The sequence below is a fragment of the Stegodyphus dumicola genome, chromosome 11 (assembly GCF_044657685.1).
Source record: "Stegodyphus dumicola isolate Sdum_Otavi_A_Nest chromosome 11, ASM4465768v1".
In the NCBI taxonomy this organism is placed as follows: Eukaryota; Metazoa; Arthropoda; class Arachnida; order Araneae; family Eresidae; genus Stegodyphus; species Stegodyphus dumicola.
Window position 1 is genome coordinate 42,866,217 of NC_140778.1, and position 24,296 is coordinate 42,890,512.

The following is a 24,296-nucleotide window of genomic DNA, read 5'->3' on the forward strand; positions in this document are numbered from 1 at the left end:
TCTTTAGGTTTTTTCTTTCCAGATAACCGAACCATGGTTGAATTTACCTATATAAATGAGCAACAAATTAAATCTAAAATTACACGTTAAGTGTAAATGAAATATAAGAAACTGGAAATGGTAGTAACAAACAAAAGCACCTAAAAAGAATTAAATGTTGCTAGGTAAAGAAAACTTAAATCTGTAAAGAATAAATAGAAATATTTATAAACAGGAGTATAAATTATTATAAGTAATACAATCTAGGTTACTACTCGAAAACAGGTAGAAGGTGGGAAAATGCAAAACCTTAACTTAAAAAATTAAGCAAAGGAAACCTCATATAAGAAAAATACCCTATTTGGGCTCGCGTATTTTCCCAACTAGGTGTTTTAGCGCTAGTTTCTGAAAGTTTTAAAAATATTCGCATAATTTTCTCCTTCCTTTATTGTAATTGCTAAACTATATTTCTTTGGTTATTTTTTTTCCTCTATTCAAGTTCGTATCTGCATTTTTGTAACAGCATTTTATCCATTTTATTTTCCCTTACATTTATTATTTGAACTTTTTTTTCTGTAGATTATTGTTAAGCTAACCGGACTTCGCAATTGTTCTCACACTTAGAAAACTTTCCAAACATGCGATTTAACCTTACATCTGTTATTTTATGCTCCAACTCATTGTAGCCTTATCTACTGCTCATGTGTTGGATCTTTCGAAATCCTGGCCCCCCTTTTTCTTTGTTCCTCCGATGTCCCTCCTGGTAAATGCCATCAAGATTCATGATTGTGAGGTGTCCCTCAGGCTTCTTTATATGGTAAATGAGCCGGATTCATGGCGCTCTGTGCAACGTGTTCGACTCACTATCGCATATTGTTATTTTAATATCACTATGTACAGAGGCTGTTCGCACATTTTTTAGACGATTTTGGTAAGCGGTAATAAAAAATCGTTTGCTGCAAAAGAAGTAATTTCATTTGTACTATGTTTTTAAAAGTCAAAATTATCGTCTGTGGCTTGAAAGTTTCGTTTTTATTCAAAATGGCGAATTTAACAAAGCAGTGGTTCGAAGGTTACATTGACGCTCTTTCCGACGACAATAATGCATACTCCGTTATCCAAAAACGATGTGAGAGTCATTGTTTAGTGATATCTAAAGCGTCGATAGGTAATATCATCAACAATAAAGGAAAAAAGCTTCAAATTGGAGCCTCAAGTGGGAGAAAAATTCCAAACACGTATCCAAAGAAAAAACGGACATCTTCGACTATTGCAAAGGTACGTTGTTTAATATTAAAAGAAAATCCCCCTAGTCAAAGGACAGTTGCAAAATCATTAAAATGCCCGGTGTCCACTGTAAACAAAATGATAAACATTGATTTAAACCTTAAGAAAGCAAGAAAACGCAATGTGCATCGTCTTCTTCCAAAGCATATCGTTCAATGCAGGACACGCTGCAGAATTCTATATGAGAAACTCGTATCCCAAGAAGAATGGAAAATATTTATAACAATAGATGAACCATGGGTTATTTAAATGATTGTAACAAAAAAAAAAAGCCATTTATTATCATAAAAGTGGAGAAAAAAATTTAAGTACATGGTTCAAAGAATCGAAAGAAAGTTTTTCCTAAGGGATTCATGATTGTTGCTGGTTTTTCTTATAATGGCAAGTTAAAAATAAAGAGAGTGCAAAACAAATGTCAAGATTAACTCCAAATACTATCAGGAACATATTTTATCAACAATTTTTCTGAATGAAATACCATCGCTTTACCCACAGTGCCATCCATGTGTGAGACTCCATCAGGACAAAGCTAGCAGTCACACTACAAAATCCACTGTAAATTTCCTAAAAGAAATGGAACAAAAAACTGGTATCAAGGCCATACCCTTAGCTGATATCCCTATTAAATCTCCCGATAAGTCCCTTTAGTTTTGTGAATACAATATACATCGTCTAAAAAATGTGTGAACAGCCTCTGTATTCTTACTGCAATGTAGGTTTACAAAATAATAACTTTCTGATAGCAGCCGGTAGTTTATGCATGACTACTTTTCATTTATTATTATCGTGCTCTAACCATATCCTTCGGAAATTAAATTTCTGGCAAAATTTTCCTTTTCGAACGATAAAACTGGTTAAAATTTTGTTTGGAGCATCCCTGACTTCTTTTCCACAGAATGTGGTAACCCCAATCTATGTTGTATTAAAAATGATGAGAATATTGATGAAAAAAATCAAGTATCTGCTTAAAATAAGAAAAATGTTAATATATGTTTAAAAGCGAATTTTAGAAACAACTTGAAGCAAATTCAGATTAAAAAGAAAGAAAGTTACACGTGCTGCACGTCCTCAAGAGTAAATATCTAATAATTGTATGTATGCGTGCATTGCACCGTTTCCTACAAAATCAGTCACATACATTTGCATATCTATAGTTTCTTAATATGCATGCTAAGTTATTTCAGATATCAATCGGGTGTTGTCAGTGGATTGAGATTCCGACTTCTTTTAACAAAACTTTTCATAATAATGAGCCCCAAACGGACTTTTGTCTCGAATGGAATGTCTCGAAATGGATTTTGAATTGACTCACAGTAATTTACTTTTCAAATTGTTGTCACCAAATATTATCGCTTTAAAGAAATCAATAATGGAGAATCTGCACGAAGGTATGAATGTATTGTGGCTTGAACTTATACAGAAATTTACCTAACGAAGTCCAAACTATTGTTAATTACAAACTTCCAACAACCGTTCATGAACTCAGAACGTTGTGAGGTCTTATTAATTTTTATCAACGATATTTAAAAGAATGCATCAAAAGCCCACAGAAAAAAGCCCGCTATGATAATTGCCCACGCGACAAACACCCACAACGATGAAAGCGCACATTGATAAAAGCTCGCACTGATAAAAGCCCACGTTGATATAAGCCCACGCTGATAAAAGCCCATACTGATTTAAAAGCGCACATAATCGAAATGGACATATGGTTTTTTATTACTATACCATGTATTTATAATATTAATTGTAATAAATGGAGTTATTCAGATCTGAATTTAATGTCTCAAACATATGTCTGTTTGTATACATATATTTGAGACAAATATTTGTCTGTCTGTTTGTTTAATTTATTATGTTGAAAGCAAACTTTCTACTCTCTGATTAAGTGATTAGCTATAACGTATCGATGATAAATCTGAAATTTCATTTTATTATTTATTTACTTATTTAACTTTTGTATGTGTATGTGAAAATGAAAAATATCATTGTGGAGTTTCTCACATGCTATTTTTAAGGTACTATGGCTGATATTAAATATAATTCTGTTTCATTATTAAAACTATTAACTTTTTAATTAAAAACAGTTGAATTTTATTTTATTTCTTCCTCGTTTTTCCTTTAGTTCCTTTTAGTTCCTTTTTAGTGTAGGAATATTAAAACAGTTAAGCACAATGAAAACTTGGTTAAGAGATATTTTATTCTTTACTTTACACTGAGCTTATTATCAAAGTTTAAATATATTTCTCATTGAAAGCTTTTTTGAATGTAACAATTATAATTTGGCGATTTCCTAGAGATATTTTCTTTTAGATTTCTGAATAAATTAAAACTATCAGCTGACACCCTGGCAGAAAATGAATTCCAAATATAACCTCTTAATCTTTCAACTACAGCAATTTGGAATAGTGTTTTTAATTTTAATTTTATTTATTTATTTATTTTTGGGGGGGATGGAACAACTCTTAGAAGTCAACATCTCTACAAATTTAAGTACAATCACCTCAAAATATAGTAATAAATATGAAGCATTTTATTAGAGATTGTGAAGATTACAAAAAACTATGCATATAATAACATGTAATAAAATTTTGTAACTACATAAATATATATTTATAGAGTCATCAGATTCAAAATTCATCGTTTTTAGATTCTAAGTATACATATTATATAAATTCATCATTCATTAATAGTGTTATGTATAGTAATAGAAAATTAATATTAATGTTTCAAATTGTAATATTTTTAAAATTTGTCTTGCATTTGCTGTATATTTGTTCAAGACGTATGAATATCAGTTATATAACGTGAAAAATAAACAGAAAGCAGCTAATCTTATCTAACAGCTGATTGTGAAAGAAAAATTACTGTGCTCTTAATTACAGTTACAGTGCTTTTAAATCTCCCTTTTGTAAATAGCCGTTTTGTAGCTGACATTAGATTAAATTAATTCCATTATCCATTAGAAAATAAGCCCACCAGCGGCCGAGCGGTTAAGTCGCTGAACACTAGTAGTTCGGTCCGAGGTTCGAATCCCGCGAACGGGCTGGCTGCATGGATGTTTTCGTGGTTTTCCCCATGTGTAACGTGTATACGAGCCAGTTTCCCTTAGAAATCCCTCCACGAAGGCATTCTTCCCCTTAGGCAGATAGCCTTCGAGGCTTTGCCATAATCCCACACACACATTAGAAAATAGTAATTATAGTGAATTATATCTTTTGAAGACATTTCTAAGACGTCGCCTTTTGAAAGAGACCTGTACTTTTTGTGAAGATAAACAAACATTGCCAGTGAATATTATATTTCTAAGACCACCATATGTACAACCAAAATCCTTTAAAACCGTGAAAGGTTGCGTTTATAGAGTGCTCACTATATTTTTAGTAAAACATGTACATCTTCGTTATACACTTGCTACATTTTGATTTTCTGTCAAAGCAGAGGAACAGTGATTCTATTTCTTTAGAAGTATGTGAAATTAAACAATGGACACTATAATGACAAAAATGGAATTAGATTCAAAAACACGCGTCTTGAACATGTCTGAAATTCATTATTCTACTCGGAATAAATGCATTTAAAGAAAATGTTTAATAAATATTAGAACTCAAGGGCTAAGTCAGGTCAAAGTAGTAAGGGTCATTTCGTCTGAATGTATCTTTTCTTAATCATAAAGTGACTTTTTGAACAACGAATGAAACGGGAAAGACAGAATAAGTGCGACAGGCCGCGGACAAACGACACTGTTTCGAACGCGGCATGAAAAGAAAACGGACGAAATGGCACTAAGCCAAGGAAAGGCATGTCTTCGTGGAGGACGTTTTAAAGGAAATTCGCTCGTATACATGTTACGCAAGGGGAAAACCACGAAAGCGCCCATGCAGTAAGCTTTTCCACCGAGATTTGAACCCTGAAATGAACTACCAGTGTTCAGCTTTTTTATCACTTGGTCGCTGGTGAGCCTTGTGCCTACATGAAAAGCTTAAGAATTGGATGAATGACGCTTTCTTAATGTACAGCTTTTAGACAGAATTAGTTTTTAATAGTGACTGAATGTACATATAATTTAATTTGTCTCACTTCTCTTATACTAACTTTTGTTATATAAAACTTCGTGCACGTTTTTTGAAAATAAAAGTTAAGACACAAATTTAAAAAAAAAAAAAAAAAAAAAAAAAAATTGAACTCATTTAATAAGGGAAAAAATATTTAAAACGTAGCTCCATAATTAAGCATTTTTTCTACTTGATCGCCAATACACGAGGTTTATAAGAAATATCTCCTAGAAGTTATGTGGCCACTATTTCTGTGTTGTCAGAATATGGAATTCGTATAGGGAAAACAATGCATTTCGATGTGAAGAAAATGACTTAAATTTGATAGATTTTCTAAATAATAAATTTTTACATGTTATGCGTTTCTTTTTCTTAATCTAGGTGAAATAATATTCAACATGTAATAACAGCATAAAACCCACAAAAGACGTGTTCCAGAGAAATTCAGTTTTTAAATGCTGTATAGTAAATTTGCTTCATTGAAAGTTTTTGTATATAAATAATTACGGTAAATTAAAATGAACTGTTTTTTAAGTGTTTACAGTTAATCGAGTAACATAATATTTTTTATTGAAATAAAAATTATTTTTAATGTGCAAGATTACTTTTCTTACAATGGTTCATGGTTCTTAAATTCTCTTGTTCTTGAGTTCAGAAACCTTCGTTATTAAAATTATTCTAATAGTTTAACTTTTATATGGCTTCTTATTTTTCATTCTAACTTTCATATGGCTACATTTTCAACCATATGAAAGTTAAAATGAAAAATATTACTTTTACGTAAATTTTAATACATGTAATAATTTAATTTTTTTAGAAATAGTTCAGTAGCTTTACTTTTAAACATGGCTTTACTTCGATATAACAAACAAGTTTAATTAGTTCATCAAAAAGTTGTTAGAAACACTATCGAATCAGGAGCTAGCATATTTTTCCACTCTGCAGTTTTACTGCAAAAACAGTGAATTATCCTTTTAAAAATGGTTAAGAAATATTTAATTCCTTTCGTTTTCCAGTTATTGAAATTTTTAAAATAATTGAAATTCTAACTAAATCCTTAGATAAAAAGTTATTCAAGAACTAGACTAAAGAAATGCAAGGAAAAGGGTTAACTTCAGTTACAAGCGGAATTTCAGATATTGTTATTTTCTAGTAATTAACAAAAAACATTTAAAATCATCTTTAATTTATTCCTGACCACCCTTTAATTGCTCTTCTGCCATTCCGTCCCTTCTAAGGCCGTTCTTTGGCACCCTAGGATCGATAGGGGATAAAGTAATTAAACAAGGTTCTCCTCTCTTTAACTGCTTTTTCACACAGTTGGGGCAAAAGAAAAGGAACGCAATGGTTTCCCGCCTGAATAGCCAGCGGCCAGTTAGAAAGCTGCAAGAGAAAAGCCCACGAGCGAATGCCCATTTATAAACAACACACATTTTCAGGAAATCCAAAATAGCTATGACTTCATGAAAAATTTTACAAGTAATAATTATTATGATTAAAAATGAAATTTCAAGTGGGAATGAAATTAATTTATTTAAATTCCAAGTTGTCAAAATTTAACTAGATTATTTGAAACCGTGCTTTTAATTCACTATTAAAACAGTGTTTGTGATAGCGCACACAAATGTTTACTTAATCATAATAGAATACGGTACTTTTATTTTTTTCCTTGAAATGAAAGTTAGGCTATAATTCACCATATTAAATTCATTATCTACAAAATTTTCTGCAGTGTTAAATTATTCATAAATTATTCTCTGTATATGATGAAAATTTACATACATTTTATACTCCTTATAATTTTGTAGAATTAAAAGAAGCAGTGTGGCCAGTATTCCCTTTCATCTCCCTTTGTCGGACTTATACGAGGGCACTTCCATTTGTCGCGTAAATATAAAAACAAAGTTACATTAATTATATCAATTATTATATCTGAGTATCTGAGAAAATAGACGTAACTCAAATGTCTTTCAACCTTTTCACGTTTAAGGACTGTTTACCAAATTACAAATACATTGAGGGTGGCTACTGTGTGGTTAATTTTCTAACGCCCTGTTTAATTTTTTTGATTCGGGACTTATAAAATAACGCAAACTAGTTTGCAGAAAATTCTCAAGAATGAAGTTAATCATACTGAGAAATACATTATTGATGCAATTTTTGGTTATATACATAATATGGAATCATTAAATTATATATATATATATGTATATAGGCATATATGAATGGAACAAAATATGTAACAAGGTATAAAATTACAAGAATTAAATTACCAGATGCCTGAAAACAGGTACGATAATTTTTATTAAACTGGTATTATTTTATATTTGTGTAATTATTTTGCGTATTATTTTGTTTTTATGTATTTCGTTATTATAATCGAATAATCAATAGATATATTTTTGAAGTATAAATCAAAGAAGTAACTAGGCATGATTCTGATACTTAATTTGGAATGAATTTTTCAAAAATAAAAGAGAACTTATGGTATACTATTTGCAGTTCTTAATTTTCAAAACATATAAATTCGAGATTTTAATTTTGTTCATATATTTAATCTGTTACTGGCATTTCCATTAAACAACTCCAAAAATCAGTCCTAGTATCAAACTTAAAATTAAATTCATAAATGTGAATGATTCTTACAGTTTACAGTATAATACGCTTTGCTTTGGTTCACTATAAACGGCATATCCTTTATCAAACTGTTGCCGTCAAATATTATCACCCGCTATTATTTTTAAAGAAATTAAATAATGAAGTTTTGCATGTATGAATATATGTTTCTCGCAGTTTAAGAAAGCGACGGTACCTAGAGCCATTAAATTTTGAATAACGTAGTCCTTTACCCAAACATGTGCACAAATGTAACATATTTATTTATCTTTCAGTTTTAATTAACAAAGTCGTCTCTGTGAAAGCAATCTGTTGCCGCTGCTAGAAGTAAAATTCTTTTGTCTTCCACGCGTTCAGAAAAGCCTAAGATACTTTCATATTTAATCTGGAAGGTTACTGAATAATAAACTAAGCGTTTTAAAAGCAACAAGCACAGTTCTTAAGAACATTTTTTACCACTTTCTGATATGATTTATTTAAGTAAACGTGCTTAAAATCATGGCATGTTTAATTAGAAGTATTCAGTATTTAAAAAATATATATATTAGCTGACTCATTAAAATCATTTTTTTATGATAACTATATTATGCGGCTTGCCCGTACGAGCGGCTAGTTTTAAAAAAATAATATAGCGAATATAAATATGCTGTTTTTAAATATATTGTGATTTTGCTGTTGAACTGAGTTTTATATGGCGCAAGTTAGTGCGTATGGATTATGAACGTGATACTTAATAAATAAATTTAGTATATAAAAACTTAATTATAAAAAAAATTGTGAGCCATCTTACTAAGAAAATTGGATAGTGATATAAAGAACTGGAAAAAACTGAAAAGACTATAAAAATGTATGCCAACACTTAATACTGCATCTAGAGTTCTAAACATATGCAGTTATTCAGCTTTTTAAAGAATTTTGTGATTTTGGTGTTGAACTGTATGTGGCGTAATTGCGAAGAAAACGATGCTTAATAATAAAACTAAAAAAACACACACATACAAAGGAAAAAAAGGTGCGAAAGCTACGGTTAGCAGGAATGAGTACAACAGCAGACTGGTAGACTGCGTGCTCAGGGTAAAAAACTTTAACAAACCCTTTTGGTTGACCGTTAAAATGTAAAACCTTTCAGATTTTTTTTCTTGTTTTTTTTTTTTTTTTACTACTGTATTTTTTTTATTTTTTGGCGGGGGGCAAGAAATTTTTTTATGCATAGGGGCCAAGAGTTCTACTTACACCACTGGTGAGAACAGGTGTAGAAAAAGAGAAAATACTCAAATTTCCCTCTATAGAGAAAACTAATTTCCTCGGTGCATATCTGCTACCGGAACCAGATTCAGAAATGTATATATGCATGCATATAAATTTAAACAAATTTAAATTTAAATTTTAACAAACACGTATAAAAGTAAAAAAGCAAATTTAAAGTCAAAATAAAGAAAAAAAGCCAAAATAATTTTTAAAAAAATTTTTTAAAAATGTGCAAACATATAAAAGATTTAACTCCCGAACTAATCTATAATATCATTTAAATTCAGAAGCATAAGCGAATCAAGTGCAAAACCAATCTATGAAAATAAATTCACTAATTTAGCAAATTAAAATTAAACTAAACAATTTTTTAAAAATGCATAAGTGAATGACTGTTGAGTAGGCAGGAGACAGACTTATCAAGGGGAAGTTGCCTCCAAACCTAACTCTCCAATCATTCAATTCGTATTTCGTCATTCATGCAGGCATGGGTAAAAGTGAAATCCAAAAGTAAAAAGAAATACCAATAAAAAGTCTTACCCTTAGAAATTAACATTAAAGAATTAAAGTTCTAAAAGGAAAATACTAATGAAGTCTTTTAAGAAACAAGCAAGTAAAGTCAAGTATTAAATTATTTTTTTTAAAAATTAAATTATATATATATATATATATATATATGTAAGTGTGTGTGTTCATGTATGCATGTATGTACGAACATATGAATGTGTATATACACAGTTACTTTACATACATACATTTCTGAATCTGCTCCCGATAAAAGAAAAGTATTCTATAGGGATACTTTTTTAAAACATTAAATAGTCATAATAAATCATTTTTCAAACACTAAATAGTATAAATCTATAGTGAAACTATAAGAACATTTGTCTAATGCTTGCAGCATAGGTGAAGAATGACTGCACTAAGTATTACGGATGTGTGTAACATAAAAATTTTTATAACATTTTACTTTGTTTTTTCCTTGCTTTGGAGAGGGCCAGAATTTTCGGGTGAACTATTATAATTTAAAAAAAAAATCTGAAAGGTTTCAGCTTTCGCTTTGAAAGCCTTGAGTTTGTTAATCGAAAATTCGTTAATGTTTTAAAAAATATGAAATCGATAAAAAAAAAATTTTAATTTGGTCTTTCGTATGCCCATATTCGTAGGAGGATTGCGTCATTCAAAATTCGATGACCTTATGTACCGTTGTTTTATCACAATGCGAGAAATATCCATACATTTATGCAGATTTTTCATTATTTAATTTCTACAAATATAATGCAGGATTCTGACATTTGGTGGCAACAGTTTGAAAAGTGAAACAGACATTTAGAGTGATTCAACGCGAAATCGCTAAACGAAAACAATAGTCCTTCAGGGACAAAGCCTCTTTGAACTAAAAATACATTGAAGTTGTTCAACGGTTAATTTTCAATACAGAAAAACAAGGATTTTTGTGGAAAAAGGATTTCAGTTAATTTCACTCTTCCTCCTCCTGCCGAAATGGCATTGAAGTTGACAGAATTCCTCTCCTCTTTTGTTTATTTTCTTTAAATTTCATTGATTTTTTAAATTGGCGTATTGTTTGTTTGAAGAGTTTGTCTTAACATTTATTAAATTCTTTCATGCATTTATAGGATTATTTGAAATTGATTACTTATGAATTTCACTTTTTGGTCTTTGTGAAAAAGTGGTTTCAAATTTCTTAGTTTATGTGTTTACTAGTAATTTTTCAGCAGCTTAATGTGCGAAATAGATATACACACAAAAACTTTAAAAATCTAAAATCTTAATTTGTTCAAAATAACAAAACAAAATTCTAGAATCCATAGTTGATTGAATTTACAAAAAATGTACGTTTTATTATATACTTTATTAAGTAAGTTTGAAAATTCAGATATTTAAAATAAATTCTCTTCTAGGTGGCAAAGAAAATATTTTATTAGGCGGAAACATGTGTTATAAGTTAGAAGCATATTACCCATGTTTTCTGTACCTAATATTTTTTTTAGAGTTTCAACGCCTAGGCTCATTAAATAGGTCTAGGATCGAACATTAAAAAATAAAGGGAACAGCTTGAGTATAGGACCCCATTGGCGATTTTTTGGCTTACCAGAAATGTCGCGAAGCCATGGAAAAGCCGTTAAAATAGAAAGCACATTTTAACCAGAAAAAAATTTTAGAACATATGTTTAAAAAGCAAATTTGAAGGTACATATATAAGTAAGGGCATATTTTAAGTAGTATTATTGAAAATACAAGCCTTGTAAAAGCAGTTAAAATTGAAAATAGATGTTAGAATGCACATTTTAAGAAGAAAAATTTTAAATACAAATTTAGAATGTATATTTAAAGAGTGAAACTGAAAATAAATAAATCATTGGACGTATATTTTTAGCAGACATACTGAAAATACAAATTACAGGCTGTAAAATTGAAAATACGAGCTCAGAATACATGTTTAAATTAAAAATATGAAAATAAAAGTTAATGCATGTTTAAATTAAAAGTAAAGAAAAGTTTGAAAATGCACAAGTACGTGGAGGGATATTTTAAGCAGCAATATTAAAAATGCAAGTTTTAAGTTATAAAACTGAAAACAGGAGTCCAGAATACATGTTTAAATTAAAAATAAAAGAAATGCTAGAAATTTAGTAAAGTTTACAAAATTATGGTAAATTTACAAGGAAATCCTATACTCTGCCCAATTTATGTCCCTTACAATTTCTAGAAATTTGTTGAATACATCAATATTTTGCTCCTTTGAAGAAAATGACACTTTCCAGTTTAAAACACGCGGGAATGCGACGGGGTTGCCGACGTGGAGTATTCTAGAATTTACTGGGTTACCAGAAAAACAACCGTCCAAAAAGTACGCCAAGCCAAAAATCGGCAATGGGGTCCTATACTCAAGCTGTACCAAATAAAGTAAGCATGTCATTATTCAAATTTTCGTTCATTACTGACAGACAGACAGACAAAGTAGACAGATGTCTTTCTGCACCGATGGGCAAAAAATCAAGCATAGGTGCGAAGGAAAGGTATTTAGAAAGGGGGGCAATTTCATATTTCAGAGGAGAGTAAAATGGAACTTCGTATATTTTATACAAGTTCGAAAGGCCAGGAAGAAAAGATGGGACAAAATAAAGTAAAAAATAAATGGCCCAAATATAATGAAGAGGAAAAAAAATTATATTTATAATTAGAAAAAAAAAAAAAAAAAAAAAAAAAAAGGGCCCATAGAAAGAAAAGGAAAAGAAGTCCATGATTGTAGTCAAAGGAAGTTGTTATCATTTACATTAAATAGAGTCTTCCAGGTGTGTGTAATGAGTGTGTTTTGTAAAGCTGAATAGATGTAAAGATGGGGGAAACTTAATAATAAAATATAAATATTGGAGGTCCATTCACATAACAGTATAAGTCTAGTTTAGAAGCTAACTTTTGCTATAACAAGGAAACTAAAATATAAAAATTTTTTAAATAAAACTTTTATTTTTAACATGGGAAACAATATGTTAGCCTCTACCTTGAGACATAGTAACAGAAGACACATAAGATCAAGATACATGCAAAATTATACATTAACTTAAGTAACATCATCTATTGCAGTTTCCAACATATTCATATACTCAGAAAACACCATCAGATAAAATCATAAATTTAAGACAAGGCGAGAACACATCAGAAAAAATAAATAAGTAAATAAATTAGAGTTTTTTTAATATTAATTAATTTTAAAAAAATAAGCATTTTGAAATCGTTAAAATATTTAAACATATATGTGCCTTGGCACCATATGCCAAGCTGGCAAAGATGATAAATGCCCTAACAGAGTAAAACGAAGCTGCAAAATAATAATAATAATTAAAAAAGGCTTAAAATATTTTTAACACCTAAACTTATGAGAGTTAAAGAAATAAAAATGGAAATATTATGCTTTAAGGAAAATTCATTTCTTAAGTTTAATGCAGTAAACTACCCTTCCCCCCTCAAATAAATAAGTAAATAACAACCTGGGTCGGAAGATCGCGTTTATCCAAATATAAAATTCAAGGAAGAATATAAATGAACTTACCATCGACTTAAGAATCGACGCCTGAAAGATGTGCAGATGAAACGTCGTTGAAAACTGCAGATGGTTCTAAACTTCACCGAACGCTGCTATGTAGAGTTCTGATAATGTATCCGAAAAACAGCTAAATTTATATTCCGTTGCAGATTGAGGAATGAATAAAGGTGGCCTCGAGGCCTTTGTAATTTGACAAAGGTAAGCAACTTCCTTGCTTACAAGACGATCAACAAAGAGGCCTTTTAGAGAATAGAATTTTGTTTACACTTAAATATTGAATGCACTTAGATCTAAAGAATTTAAATTAGAACGTCCCCATTTCTTCACGTTATTTGCTTAGAAATGGAAGGGGTGTTTAGCACCTGAGGGTTGGGACTCAAGGTCAAACCTTCATTGAAACTGAGTGATTGTTAAGAAACATTTCACATTCTGAATCATTTTTGGTGATAAGGAGTAACTTGAGAATTAAATGAAACAGAGCTTAAGTTGCGCCTTAGACCAGCTCCGGTACTTCTTATTTTTGGGAATAAATCATAATTTTTAAGTCTGAATGTACCTGAGCCTTAAAAAAGAAGGCTCCGGCACTTCTTTTGTGTAACTGAACAACAATTTCAGTAGAAATTTTGAACTCGAAAATTTTATTTTTAGTAATAAAATTATATTAAAGATCGTTAATTAAATTTTAATTTATCTCTTTGTATTTTATTAAATTTTAATTACTTTAATTATTTAATTACTTTAGTAATTAATAGTAGCCCAAAGGAGCGTTATCCCAGAAAAGCTATTTCTCACAAAATGCTATTTTGCGTTGAATCACTATAAAAATCTGAATCACTTTTCAAATTGTTGCAACCAAATATTATCGCCTATATTATATTTAAAGAAATTAAATAACGAAGAATTTGCATGAATGTATGCATGTTTTTCGCATTGTGAGAAAACGACGTTATTGTGCATTTTATAAAACTTTAATGAATTTTTAATTAACAAACTCACTGATTTGAAAGCGAGCAATGGCAACACTGTACGGGAAGAAACATTTTTATCTCCAGCGGCGAGACCGTCTATTGGAAATTCTAAAGATATGCTGTTTTTAAATATTTTTAGTTTAAAGGAACATGGATATCAAATGCTCTCGAAACGTGTATATGTATGTCAACAAAGAAAAGGCCCCTTTGGCGTAATATGAAACCTTTTAAAAAATTTTAAGAATATTTTTTTAATTTCAAATTAAAATTTAAAAAAAATATGTTATTTTAGTCATTTTATTTACCTATATATTTATTCTTGTTCCTCTTTCCTGACGATCTTCCTTAAGGCTCCGGCACTTCTAATTTTAGAAATTAAGCTCTGTATATATATATATATATATATATATATATAATTTATTTCCTAAACAGTATTGATTAATTGATTGTATTATCTCCTAAGTTTAATTAAAGTAGAATTATTTTAAAAGTGTGAATCCATACTGGTAAGTTATATTTTGAAAGATGTTTTGAAGTAATTTGAAAGCAAAATGTTAATAATGTTTTAACGGGGACTGGAGTTAAATCATCATGAAGAATAAAATTTCAATTGTAAAAGGAAAAATTAAAACATGTAATCATTGTCATTGATCGGAAATTAGTTGACTTTTCAAGGGGAACAAACCAACTTCCGTTCAATGAACAATAATTGATAAAAAATACGTAAATACGAAAGTGTTTCGTCTTTACTCGAGTTATAAGTTAAAGCCAAACCGGCAATTTTAGTCAGGCCAAATATTTCCGCGAATAGAAGGAATTATGAACCAATGCTGATACTCAAAGAACTTATTCTTATGAAGCATTTTAGTCAATTCAATTTGGAGTAAAAATCAATTACTGTAGAGAAATCCTATTTAACTCGAGTAACCGTTCCCGATACTTTCATGTTTATGCATTTGAGTACTATATTATTTGTAGAAATTAAACATTGGAAATTGTCATTATGAAATCGAATTCAAAGTAAAGTTGAAATAAACATAGAAGATTACAAAATAAGATAAATAATGAAAACTTTGTAAAAACAAATCAAAGACAATATAAAAATAATATAGAAAAAATATATAAATAAGATCAGTGAATGTACATGAAGATATAAAGGCCAGAAATGGTATTAAGTAACTTACATTCTTTCTAGTGGGAGAGTTGGCAAAGTGTTCTCTTCGTGTCTGACTCAGAAGTGTAGGGTGTCCGAAAATTCTTAGCGGCAGTAGGGGCTTTGAATAGATAGATAGACAGATAGAGAGAAAGGTAATGGGTTCTTTCTTGGCCTTTATTTTCACAATCTTTTGTCGTAGTCGTCAAATTGAAAAGGGGGGAAGAATTTTCGAGAAATAACGAAATCTAACTTTTAATGCGATCTCCCGTTTCTTGTACTTATATTTGGATATTTATAAGTACTTATATTTTATATACTTATATATGGAAACATTTTATACGCTTTATGAAAAAATAAAATGATATGAAGTGTGTCTAACGAACGACAAAAATTGACCAGAATATTTAATTCCGAAATTTCCGTCTTTTTATAGCATTTTCAACTTGTCTCGATGGATCGATTAATGAATTTACAGTAATTGAAGGAAAGAAGTTTAAATAAACTGCGGCAAAAAAATCTGTATTGCTTGTAAAAAAATGTGTGCGGCAAAAAAATGTGTAGGCCGTACAAGGAAGTGATATGGTGCCCACATTTTTTTTTTTTTTTTTTAATTCTGTGGCTGAATGCTGCTGAAACACAAATTCCAAAAGGAAATTAATCGATGATAAAATTCTTTTGAGTACCCACAACTTTCCCCTTTATATTTCCCCAACTTTCCGTAACAAAGCGGATTTTATCACTTAGATGAAACAACTGAAAAAGAATTCAACTGCAATTTAATATCATCTTATATAGGCTAAAATGAGGGCTGCTTATCTCGTAGCCGCTCCAATGGCTGTTACCGGATCATTCTATTCAATAAAATTAGAAAATAATGTACGAAAGATATCACTTATACAAATAGCACTCGTGCGCTTTCCATATTCAAATAACCAATCTAACCAACTCGTTCAATAGTGCTAATGCTATAAAAAATAGTAAAGCACAAACAAAGAACGTCTATGCCCTTTAAACCCTTTGACGCGCGCGATATTATTTTTATAATTTTTTTTTAACTAAAAACTCCAGAAATTGAATATTATGATCCTAGAGACAAATAATATATGAATTTAAAAAAAATCTACTCTTGCCCATTGTTCTGTGGGTGGTGGTCGCACCGTGAAACCACCGCGCGTCTAGGACTTTGAAACTTACTGAGGTAAGTAAGAAAAAAAAAACTTACCTTTCTCCGTGTGCGTTTCCAATAAATGACGAAATTAACGAATTTCAAACAAAATGCATGTAGGAATAACATAATAGATATATGTTTTACATTATTTTACAAAGTAAATCGTCAGAAAAAATTAAAAAATAAACATTTATGTAAGTTTTCTATAGCAGTGAAAGTACCTACATAATAAGGACGTTTGGCTACATGGATTTAAAAACTCAGTAAAATAAGGATTAAAAAAAAAAAAAAAAAAAAAAGACTGTGTTTTTTTTAATTTCAAAGAACAAATATTTTTTGTGACACCGTTCAAAGCATGTTTTGTCTTTTTGGTACATGCATGCCCACATTGCATGTTTCGCCACATGTATCTTCTTCTATGAGGTTTCTTCCTTGTGCTACAAAATGTACGCTGATCGGATCTAAATATCACCGGAATATGTCCAGCGTTATTTAGTTTCTTTTCATCTGGCACATGAAATTTGTGGTTTTTCATTGTTAATGCGGAGGGGCTTGGTCTTTTTGGCTTTGATTCGGATCATTCGTTTCCCATTCATACTTATTTTATTCGTATTTCGTCCCAAAATATTCAGAAAATATTTAAATAAAACTTTACGCGATTTCTATTTTTAATTACAGCAAAGTATATTTACATTAAATTTAAACCACAGGAAATAATTTATAAAATCCCAATACTAGCTTGGGGAGCAAGTGTGTTGAGGTCAGAGAAAAGTCTCTGGAAAAGAAAGATCTTTTTACTGGGCAGGTGCATGTATTGTTTAGTAATAAAATAACTCTGTGAATTCAAAACTCTATCTATATCCGGGTAAAAATAAACATTCCTATTTGAGAAGCAAGCAAACGCCATTGTGAAGAGCAGTGGTTTCAAGGCGCGACCACCAGCGGTTCCCAACCGCTGTTCCGCGGCACACCAGTGACTAGCGTCTACATCCCAAAACGGCAGCCTATGAGAGAGGCGATTCTATTATTTTCATCGGGGAGTAGGGGCGTTAGAATGGTTTTCTGAGGAATGCAACGGCAGTGGACTATATGTTTGCTTACATTTGGAAGTTCAAAAAATTGCTAAAGCGGATTGCCTTAGTTTCTGCGGTTACTTACAGGGAAATATTAGGCAGTTTTTTCGGTTTGCAGATAGAGGGCAAATAGACAATTTACCTTTATAAACCGCGTTTATCTATTTAAACTTCAGAAGATTTAAGACGAAGCGAATATATTTCACACAACAGAACACAATCTTAAGACTTGTAAATCTTTTAAAAGACAACAGCAAATTTTTAAACATTACTGTAAAAAATATCTTCTCTTCTAATTATAATAAATAATGAGGTAATGCATGAATGAATTGTTATAATTATATGATAACTATGCATTTATAAAAAGTTTTTAATAATGAACTATAAATAATATTTTTAATTATCGATGTATTGTTTTTTTAAAAGATTTACAAGTCTTAAACTTGCTTTCTGTTGCGTTAAATATATTCGCTTCATCTTAAATCTTCTGAAGTTTAAATATATAAACTCGGATTTATAAAGGTAAATTATCTATTTGCCCTCTATCAGCAAACCAAAAAAACTGCCAAATATTTCGCTGAAAGTAACTGCAGAAACTAAGGCAATCCACCTTTGCAATTTTCTGAACTTCCTAATGTAAGCAAACATCGTGCACTGCCGTTGGCATTCCTCAGAAAACCATTCTAACTTCCCTACTCCCCGATGAAAATAATAGAATCGCCTTTCTCATAGGCTGCCGTTTTGGGATGTAGACGCTAGTCACACCAGTGTGCCGTCTGAAGCACCGTGGTGTGCGCCGGGTCTGGGTGTCACGGTGCTGTTCGCCCGCTATAACTCCTCCCGTCACTCCCCCCGCCAGTGTCATAGGTGGTCACGGCGCTGTGCAGTGCTATAACTCCTCCCCCTGCCAATCTTGACGCCTATTCTATGATCACTGGATCTGTCTACAACTTGAGCGAACAATATTGACTCAAAAGAACCGGTATGGACAGCCATCCCAACTTATCGGAGAAAGCCATTCTGTGGTCCTCAGTTGGAGGGCGGGTGGGTCCATTTAACTTTACTGGAAGGGGACAAGGCTTCAAGGAGCTTTAGACCAATCGCAGTACAGACCGAGTGACGAAATTTATAGCGCGCGCTGGCTGAAGTTCTAGGAATATTCTCCTATTATTTCACTAACTCACACGCTGCATTTGTAGTTCGAAAAAATTGCACAAAACAGTATTATGACCAATACATGCTGAATATGCTGCTGTGTTATGTGAAAGAAAATTTCGTTTTTTAATGGGAAAGTTAACGCAGGAATTTAGAGCTAAAAAATAAAGAGTGATATGGGATACCACGAAAGCAATGGTAATAGATAAGAGTAAATGAATTAAGCTTACTTCAAATCCTTTTAGAAATAAACCATTTTAATTATTTAAATTTATAATATGATTAATTTGCATTACAATCTAATAGCAAACTAAGTTTTTTTTTTTTTTTTTCTTTTTTTTTTTTTTCATGTTTACATTAAAACTGTTTTCCCGCAATTTATTTTACAGTTACTATTTGAAAAATATTTCTTTAAATAAGAAATTAGAAAGAAAATATTTTTTTCTTAATATTTCTTCCCTTTTTTATTTTCTTTTTCTATGAAAATTATTTCTTTCAGGAAAAGAAATAAAATTCATTCGCTATTACAGTATGGCCGATTGCTGCTGCATTCAGTTATCAGACACGCATCAAAATGCTTTATTTTAAATAATTTATTCTATAATTAACATGAAAGAAAATATTTTTTCAATATAAAATATATAACCAAAATAAAATTAATCTATCCTGTATGTGTGATTAATTCGTTTTGCAATTTTTGTCACACAATTACTAATATCTTTTTTTCAATATTACATTGCTGTTATTTTAATTTTGTATATATATAAGAACTGCTCAGTTTAATTATTCTTCCTTCTCAAAAGATTTTGTTCTGTGAAAATAATTAAAAGATAGTAATATTTTCACAATGGAAGTACTAAAGTAAAAATAATCAGTGTAGGTCTCCTGCAGTTCAAGTTCCTTTTCAAACCAGCGTTTCGACACATTTTAAATAGAAAACTAATAATAATCAATATCTCTTTTAATATAAAAATAAGAATGCTATGAACAGTATTTTTATTATTTATTTATTTATTTTTTTTTTTTTAAGTTTGCAAAGAAACAATGATTTTTTAATACTATAATAGGTTACAAAAGTACTATTCCATGAACAAACCCTCAGTCTTATAGCATTGTTACTTTATAGCATAATACAATAATAATACAGTATAATTCTGCTAACAAGCCCACCAGCCGTCGAGCGGTAGAGTCGCTGAACGCAGGTAATTTGGTTCGAGGTTCGAATCCCACGAACGAGCTGGCCGGCGTTTTCGTGGCTTTCCCCATGTGTAACGTGTATACGAGCCAGTTTCCCTTAGAAAGTCCTCACTTAAAAACCAGTTTTAAAACGTATTAAAATTACACACACACACACAAAAAAAAAAAAAAAAAAAAAAAAAAAAAAAATGAAAGCCTTCAGATTTTATATTACTCCCAAAAGGCCATTTTTTTAACGTTTTGCGTGTTACCTTTATTTATTAAATATCATGTTTTTCGCACTTAAACCATAAAATTCAATTCAACAGCAATATCATATAATTAAAAAAAAGCATATCTTTAGAATTTCCGATACATAGTCTCGCGCGCTAGAGATGAAAATGTTTTTTGCCATTGCTCGCTTTGAAATCGTTGGGTTTCTTAATCAAAAACTCATAAATGCTTTACAAAATATGATATATGAAATGGATAGTAATACAAATTCTCAGTTAAAATTTGGCCCTCCAGATGCCTCTATTAGGATGGAGGATTACGTTATTCAGAATTTCATGGCTCTAGTACCGTTGTTTTATCACAGTGCGAGAAACATTCATGCAATCTGCAGATTCCTCATTATTTAATTTCTTTAAATATAATAGAGTGCGATAATACTTGGTGGCAACGATTTGAAAAGTGAAACGCCATTTATCGTGAAACGCCACAAAATGGCAAAACGAAATTAATAGCCCCTCTGGGCTAAAACTTATTTTTAAAAGTATCACACTAATAGTAGTACAATTACTGAAAAAAATATTATAAATCTATTTTATAGTTTTATAATTATTATTATTATTATTTTTAAATTTTATTTTACAGTAGTGTGAATTTCGCGTAATAATGAACGACATTTTTGTGTTCACAGTATTATTCGTAAGGTATTCAACTGTTAGATTTTAAAGTAAACGTAATTCTTGCTGTACATAAATCGAGTAGAAGCTTATCGGATGTCTATATTTGTATTAAATGAAGAAGGTTTATGTGCTTGATAAACTTATTATCTTCTACATTTTTAAAGCGTACAATTACAATTTATATCTATAATTTCAGGAATAGTATAACCTTTCTTTTAGTAGAAATTGCGTTCTTGTTTTCTGAATGTGGCTCCAAATACTCTCTCAGTTCACCCCAAATTAAAATAACTATAAATTTTGGGAATCTGAAATACGCAATGAAAACTTCTTTTGGCAGAGCAAAAGCATCAACATATTTTCTATAAATTCGCCACCGATTCAGAGATCTACGACCGTATTCTTCGTTTAAATATGAAAAAATCAGCGGCGAAAACGCATACAAAGTCATTGTCTACTTAGTACGTCAACTGGACAACCCTGATTGACGACGCGGCAACATTTTTTCACGCGCTTTCGACAACTTCCGTACTCAGAGAATATAGGATGTCGGGCAGACCTGTTTTTTACTAGCAGCGACATCTGGCGGCCCACAACTTGCTGTCGACTCTCGTAGCGTAGAATAACCGTCCAGATGAGAGCCCGATGAGTGGGGGTCAAAAGAAAGCAAAGATGGTTAAATTCTCTGGCGCAAGGCAATATAGCGAAAGCTATATTTCAGTTGGATTTACTTTCACTGGAGATGAACACAAACCAACTCCACTGTGCGTGGTGTGTGGTGAAAAGCTAGCTAACAGTGCTATGGTCCCAAACAAACTTAAACGCCATCTCCAAACGAAACACCCTTTGCTTCAAAACAAGAATGTGGACTATTTTGTTCGCCTGCGTGACAACATGGAGAAACAGGCAACTTTTATGAGAAAAACAACAAAGGTAAATGAAAGAGCTCTTAAAGCTAGCTACCAAGTTGCTGAACTTATAGCCAACACAAAAAAGTCGCACACTGTGGCAGAGACATTAATACTTCCTGCCTGCAAAGCTATTGTAGAGGAGATGCTCGGACCTGAAGCAGCAAAGGAAATAGCCAAAGTCCCTCTCTCAAACAACACAATTTCCAGACGTATTAATGACATGTCTACAGACATCGAAAGTGTGGTTTTGGAAAAGATCCGTATCAGTGAGAAATTTGCATTGCAACTTGACGAGTCTACTGATATCAGTGGACATGCTCAACTCTTAGCTAATGTGCGTTTTGTTGATGGTGATGCAATTAGAGAAAACTTCTTTTTTTGCAAGGTATTGCCAGAAAAAACAACAGGAGAAGAAATTTTTCGGGTCACATCAGAATACTTTGAACAAGGGGGACTTAAGTGGGAAAACTGCACAAGTGTCTGCACCGATGGAGCTGCAGCCATGGTCGGTGTAAGCAGGTGTAGGCTTTGTAAGCAGAGTGAAGGAAAGAAATCCAGATGTGATTATTACGCATTGTTTTTTACACCGCGAGGCCCTCGTAGCCAAGACTTTACCATCAGCCTTAGTTCATGTGTTGGATGATGTTGTGCGTATGGTGAACATTGTAAAGTCACGACCCATGAAAAGTCGCATATTTGCAGCTTTGTGTGAGGAGATGGGAGCAAAGCATAAAACCTTGCTGTTTCATACGGAGGTCCGGTGGTTGTCGCGTGGCAAGGTCTTGGTTCGTGTGTATGAGTTGCGGGAGGAACTTATAGTGTTTCTGACAAATGAGGGGTCAGATTACGCAAAGCAGCTTGCAAGTGATGAGTGGTGTGCAAGGCTAGCATACCTGGCAGATATATTTCATCATCTGAATGAATTGAACACCCGAATGCAAGGCCGAAATGAAAACCTGCTTACAAGTACAGATAAAATAAATGGATTCCGTTCAAAGGTGCAACTCTGGCATCAACACGTGGAAAGTGGCAATCTTGAAATGTTCACACTCACCATGCAATGGCAAGGTGTTCACACTGCTGCACTGTGTGAGATAATAGTTAAGCATTTAAAAACTCTTGAGGAGAAGTTGTGATTTTATTTCTGTTCAGTCTCCACTGAATGCCTTGACTGGGTTAGGGACCCTTATAGCTCAGCATCAGTTGTTGGAAAGGAAATGACTTTACAGGAGCAGGAGGAACTAATTGAACTGAGACAAAATCGTGGTTGCAAGCTAAGATTTGCTGATCTACCTTTGGACAGTTTTTGGTTGGATACTGCCAAGGAGTTCCCCCTTCTGGCAAACAAAGCTATTTTGACATTGCTCCCTTTTTCCACTACATATCTGTGTGAGATTAGCTTTTCAAGCATGATTGCTATGAAAACCAAATACAGAGAGAGACTGAGAACTGTTGACGAAGAGCTACGTGTGTGTCTTTCTTCGATTCCAGCCAGAATATCAGCTTTGTGTTCAGCCAAACAGGCCCAGGTTTCGCACTGAAAGTATTTTATAATTTTTCACTATTCTGTTTACTTAATATTTTATAATAAAGTAATTATAAAATACTTTCTTTGTGCTTATTTGTTTCCTATTCAAGAGAATTACTTTATTATAGTCAATATAGGCACAGAGTTAATTTTTTAACATTTTCTAATGGTGGTGTGCCTCGTGATTTTTTTTCCCTGCGACAAGTGTGCCTTGGCCAAAAAAGGTTGGGAAACGCTGCTCTAGACAATGCTCTAGTGGGGCAGTAGTCGCGCCCAGAAACCACCACAAAGAAAATGTCATACATATAGAGGGTTTTTTTTTTTTTTTTTTTTTTTTTTTTTTTTTATATATATATATATATATATATATATATGCAGTTTAATTATTGCTATATTTATTGTTTATAATAGAAATCATGATGTGCGATGAATAATTTTTGAAATTTAAAGTTATTTATATTAATAAAAAGAAGTTATTTTGTCTCATTGAAAACGAATTTTAAAAGGCATCCGATTTGAAGTACTAAGACCTAACACATGTATGATTCTGCAGTCATTTTGTGTTATTTAGAGGTGAAAGATCAGTAATCAATTGATTTTCACTCAAAAATTTCGGAAGGAAGAAGAGAAAAAAATTCGAAATTTGGTGGTTTCAGGGCGCGACCACCGCGCGTCAAAGGGTTAACTTATTTTTTGGCACAAATATTTCCCTTAAAAAGAAAAAAAAAAAAAACGTTAACAAAAGTCATTACTAAATCTAAAGGGAAAAAAAAAAAAAATCTGAAAGATTTTAGATATTAAAGATAGGCCAGAAGGGTTTGTTAAGGTTATTTATGATTTCTCTGAGCTGGAAGCGTACCAGTCTGCTGTTGAATTCATTTTTTTATCATTTAGATTTATTATTAAGCATAATCTTCTTCGCACAATTCAACAACAAAATTATAAGAATTTTAAAAGCAACATGTTCAGTTTTCTTAGTAACATGGCTTGCAAAACTTT

At 31.5% G+C, this 24,296-nt stretch overlaps 1 protein-coding gene across 1 annotated transcript; it reads left to right on the plus strand.

Moving 5' to 3' along the window:
• Nucleotides 1-21,503: 21,503 nt before the first annotated feature.
• On the plus strand, nucleotides 21,504-22,412 carry LOC146993909 (zinc finger BED domain-containing protein 5-like). Its single transcript, XM_085826275.1, has one exon. It carries the CDS (start codon nucleotides 21,504-21,506, stop codon nucleotides 22,410-22,412), a length of 909 nt encoding a protein of 302 aa, XP_085682401.1.
• Nucleotides 22,413-24,296: the final 1,884 nt, after the last annotated feature.